Consider the following 4805-nt stretch of genomic DNA (forward strand, 5'->3'; position numbering starts at 1 on the left):
TGTGTATAAACCAAAACTCTCATGGTTTCACGTAGCTGACAGTTTTTTGAGACAAAATTTGGGAGAAAATGAGTCACAATCTAATTTGGTAAGTTTTGTTTAATTTTCAGCTTTATTTCATACAGGTTGATCAAGTAAATGGATCATAGTTTTGAATTGTTGGATTTTTTCGAATGTTGCTAACTAAAATACTGCTATACCGGGTATCCCTTATTAATAGTGGCTCACCCTTATAACTTTTATGTTTTACTTATTATAGCCCTTTAATGTCTGATACCATATATCAGACATTAAAAGGTTATAATAGGTAAAAAATAAAAGTTATAAGGGTGAGCTACTTTCAAGGGACACGCTACAGTATGTCCGGCGATGGTAGACAAACGGACCAAACATTTTATTTTCCGAGGAAACGATATTCTTTATAAAAAGTTTTGCTTTCCAAAAAAATACGATTATCGATAAAATAAAAAAATATACGCAGGGTGTCCCAAAAGTTAAAATTTCAATTTTTTTTACAAGAATAAAATACCCTTATTTTAAAGAATGTCTTTTCCTTGAAAATTTAAATTTTTGCTCCGTTTGCCCTCTTGTCTACCCTATTACCGGACATACTGTATGTTAGATTTTGAGAGATAAACCACCTAGGAATTATTATTTGCACAAGCTGGTGGGAATTATTAGGATTTTTTTAAGGAATTATAAGAATTATGAGGACTTTTAAGATATTGAACACCCTTAGCTGATCAAATTATATTACTTATATATTTTTTGACATATCCTAAATTATAAAATATTAGAAGAAATTTATGATAATTCATTATTTGGATGAATCTTCGCAATTACTACTCTATCATTTTGTATTGCCAATCGAGTGCTCCTGGCCCTGTAAAATAGTTAGTTAAGTCTTCTCTTTTTTGTCGAGCTTCTGGCAAATAATTTCGCTGCAAAGCTGCTCTTACATCAGCCAGACCATTTTGTCTAGGAACATTGCGCCAATTTCCAGGAATTATTCGCCCTGTCACGTGATCTTCAATATCAGCTGTTACTGTTACTTCATTTCCCACTTTTCTTATCCAGTTGTGCAAGGCACATGTAGCTTTTATTAATTTTACTACTGTGGTAGGAGCAAGTAATATTGGAGATCTGAATATACGAAAACGCGAAGACATTATGCCAAACGCATTTTCTACTACACGTCTGGCTCTACATTGTCTATAATTAAATACTTTCTGGGCAATACTTAATTGATTTCGTCGAGGATAGGGTTTCATCAAATATGGCTTAAGTGGAAATGCTTCGTCTCCTAATATAACGGAACCGTCTGGTTGGTTCAATATGTTTCTTTCAAGCGCTTGATGAAGAGAGGATTTAGCAAATATTGAACCATCGGAAATGCTGCCATAACTCCCAATATCAATAAAAATAAAATTATAATTATGATCCACCAGGGCCAGTAGTACAATACTAAAGGTTCTTTTGTAGTTAAAGTACTGAGAACCGGAATTAGGAGGGCACTGAATTAAAACATGTTTTCCATCAATTGCTCCTATGCACTGCGGAAAATTCCAACAAGTTTCAAACCCATTTATAATTTTTTTCCAGTCGTTTTCAGTTTTTGGTATCTGAAAATGAAAACACATTTATTAAAGCAATTAAAATCATTCTTTTATATTATTTTATTATATTATTTCTTAAAAAAATAGTGTATATACAACAGGGCTGCGAATCTTATATTATTTGCTTCGCCCACTTCTAGCGGCTCGGCCGTGAATTCTGGGCTCAGCTATAATAAAAAATTCTCAGCCTATAAGGTAATGTACTATTATTATATTATTTATCTTGCTTTTTGTTGTAGATGTTGCCAGAACAAATTTCAGAAGAAATCCAGGGAAATGCACCCTCAATAGTAAATGAAGACTCGACACAAGAGACATGGGAGTGTGAAAAAAACCCTTTTACAAATTCAAGAGAGGCACAATCATGTTTTAAAAAGCTTAATGCACAGCCGATAACGCCAAATCAATCTTCACAAGAGCCTAGTAGAGATTATGAAGAAACCCCCTCTGTTAATTCGGCGAGAAAAACAAAGACTCGGAAAAGACTCGCGAACAATGGAAAAAGTAAGGAGGATGAATCGTTGGACCAGGCTGTTAAAGCTTTAAAAGAAGTAGCATCTGTTGCCTCCAATGAATTTGATGCATTCGGACAACATGTTTCTTCCCAACTTAAGTGCCTTCCATTACAAGAAGCACTACTACTTCAGGAGGATATCCAGAAATCTATAACAACTGTTCGCCTGCGTTGTTTAAGAAATCAAAATGTAATCAACACTTCATTCGACAAGGAAACACGGACCACTACTTCTTCATCAGAAATGTATCGACAAGACGATACATCAGAACTATCAAGTTATTCAGGGGAAAATAAACGATATCATTATCAGCAGGTTCCAAATGAAGTGCAAAATCAAAATGGCAATAATCCTTTATTTTCCCATGAAGCACAGGAGACTATTTGCTCAGAAAGTTATTTACAAGGCAATACAGACTCCTCAACTTCTTCAGGGGTAAATGAACAATATCAATTTCGGCATCAGGGTCAGATGCAATTAACAAATTATTTCAAGAATTGGGCGGAAAGTGATGACGCCGGTGTTGATTTCAATTAAAATAGATACTTACTTAAAACTTAGAATATTCTGTTGATTTTGTTTGAACATTTTTTGTATTTTTTTTTGTTTGAGATTGGAATTTTGTAAATAAAGTTACTGTTTACCTACCATAACATATTCTTTTAATACTTCGTATATGGCATCAAAAACATATGGTAAAAACTGGCTTATAGTACACTTTGGCACTCGATAAAGGTATTGCAATGATCCCAATGAGTCGCCAGTGGCAAGGTATCGACAAGCTATTTGAAGTTTTAGTTTTGCTGATATAGGTTCTCGCATAACAGTATAATTCTTTTCTATCTTGCTACAAACCTATAAATAAATAAATTTATCTGTACCTAGTGAATAATATAACTTTTGATTATTTTGGAATTAGGCCTATACTTACTTTATTTAGTAACGTATTAAACATTTCCTCATCATGCGTAAAAAGTTTAAGAAACTTTTCGGATCTTCTACAGCAAGTTCGTTCAGAAGTCTTTCAGAAGCACCAAGTGTAATTCTTCTTGCTATCCATTTTCTCACCCATATCTTCTTCGTTTTCCTTTTTTTTTCTACGTTGAATTTTATTAATTATTTCACCAATAACAGCTGCTACTGCACAAATTTTTGCCCTGTCGGCCATTTTGCTATATACGATCCCGATATTTTTTAAAATACGTGTCAACACCTCACTTTCATGATGGAACAATCGAGGTGACTATCATGAGAGTACTATCATGATAGTACTATCACCGTCAAAACGAGGCTTAAAGGCAAAAGTTCGGGGAGACCGAGAATTGTATTGATAGTGATCGACGATTGCTAGTAAAAATTGTAAACTGGGTCGTCGTAATACTTGATCCGTCACAGCACAGTGGAATGCAGAGACAGGAAAGACTTTATCGGGGGAATGCTGTAGAAAGTGGATACACAAATCTGGACAATCTTTTGATCAAAATCGTCAATTTTTTTTACGAAATTCACAATTTTTCATAATTAACAATATTTTAGGCAAAAGAAAAACCTCTGCTAACAAAGAAACAGAAAATAAATCGGCTGAATTGGGCCAAATCTAAGATGTCATGGACTGTTGAAGACTGGTCCAAAGTCATATTTAGTGACGAGTCGAAGTTTGACGTATGCGTGGGAGACTTTCGGAAACGTGTTATCAGAACTAAAAATGAAACATTTCATAAGGATTTCCTCAAAAGGACAGCAAAATTCCTAAAGGCATTATGGTTTGGGGGTGTATGTCCGCAATGGGTTTAGGAAAATGAGGTGGTAGAAGGAACAAATAATGCGACAAAATATCAACAAATTTTGACAAAAAGTCTTGTGCCAAGCGCGAGGGACCTTTATCCGGACCGGAACTATTAACTATTATATTACTATAACTATTTATTCCAACAGTACGGTGCTGCATGCCATACAGCTAAAACTACAAAAAAATGGTTTGGGGACAATAACATCAAGGTCCTCTCATGGCCTTCGAACAGTTCGGACCTCAATGTCATCGAGACATTATGGCATAAAATGAAGCAAAAATTGCGTGATGATCCCCAAAGAACCGTTACCGATTTGAAAATTAAATTAAATGAATTATGGCAAAATTTTGACCCTGACATATGTCAATCATTAATAAAAACAATGCCAGATAGGATTGCAGCTGTTGTAAAAGCTATCGCGATGTAACGCCATATCGCGATGTAACGCATGGCGATGTCCAAGAAATAGGTGCAAATATTTTAACTGGTAGTATAGTTCAACCACAGAAACACGCCTATGAGGTTTTTTTTCGCAAAAAAATTTTGAAAATTCGAAATTTTTTGAAAAATTTTTTGGAATTTTTTTTAGTTTTTAGTTAAAAAACATAATTTCTTGATAACATGGCAGCATAGGTATTAGATTAAATTTACAAGAAAGGAAATCCTGAAAAGATTCAGTGGTTCTCAAAATTTTAGCAAAAAATCATTTTTTTTGGAAATTTTCAAAATAAAATAACTCCTTTATTTTGGACTTATTTGAAAAACGATAAAGAGAAAATATGTTTCTTTTATCGAGATCTATCACCTCTTAAAATATTTGCACTGATTTCTGGGACACCCTGTATAACTTGGCCACTGAACCCCGTGTAACGCCAGCCATCGAT

General features: G+C 34.2%; 1 protein-coding gene across 1 annotated transcript; it reads right to left on the reverse strand.

The window, feature by feature from the left end:
- Positions 1-740: 740 nt before the first annotated feature.
- Positions 741-3086, reverse strand: LOC115875660 (protein ALP1-like). Its single transcript, XM_030891187.1, has 3 exons — positions 3063-3086; positions 2780-2986; positions 741-1622 (listed from the first exon to the last, which is right to left on the reverse strand). The coding sequence occupies exons 1-3, from the start codon at positions 3084-3086 to the stop codon at positions 843-845; spliced, it is 1011 nt and encodes a 336-aa protein (XP_030747047.1). The 3' UTR covers positions 741-842.
- Between the last annotated feature and the right edge of the window lie 1719 nt (positions 3087-4805).

Source organism: Sitophilus oryzae, unplaced genomic scaffold (assembly GCF_002938485.1).
Source record: "Sitophilus oryzae breed Bouriz unplaced genomic scaffold, Soryzae_2.0 scaffold_1058_pilon_pilon, whole genome shotgun sequence".
Taxonomy (NCBI): domain Eukaryota; kingdom Metazoa; phylum Arthropoda; class Insecta; order Coleoptera; family Curculionidae; genus Sitophilus; species Sitophilus oryzae.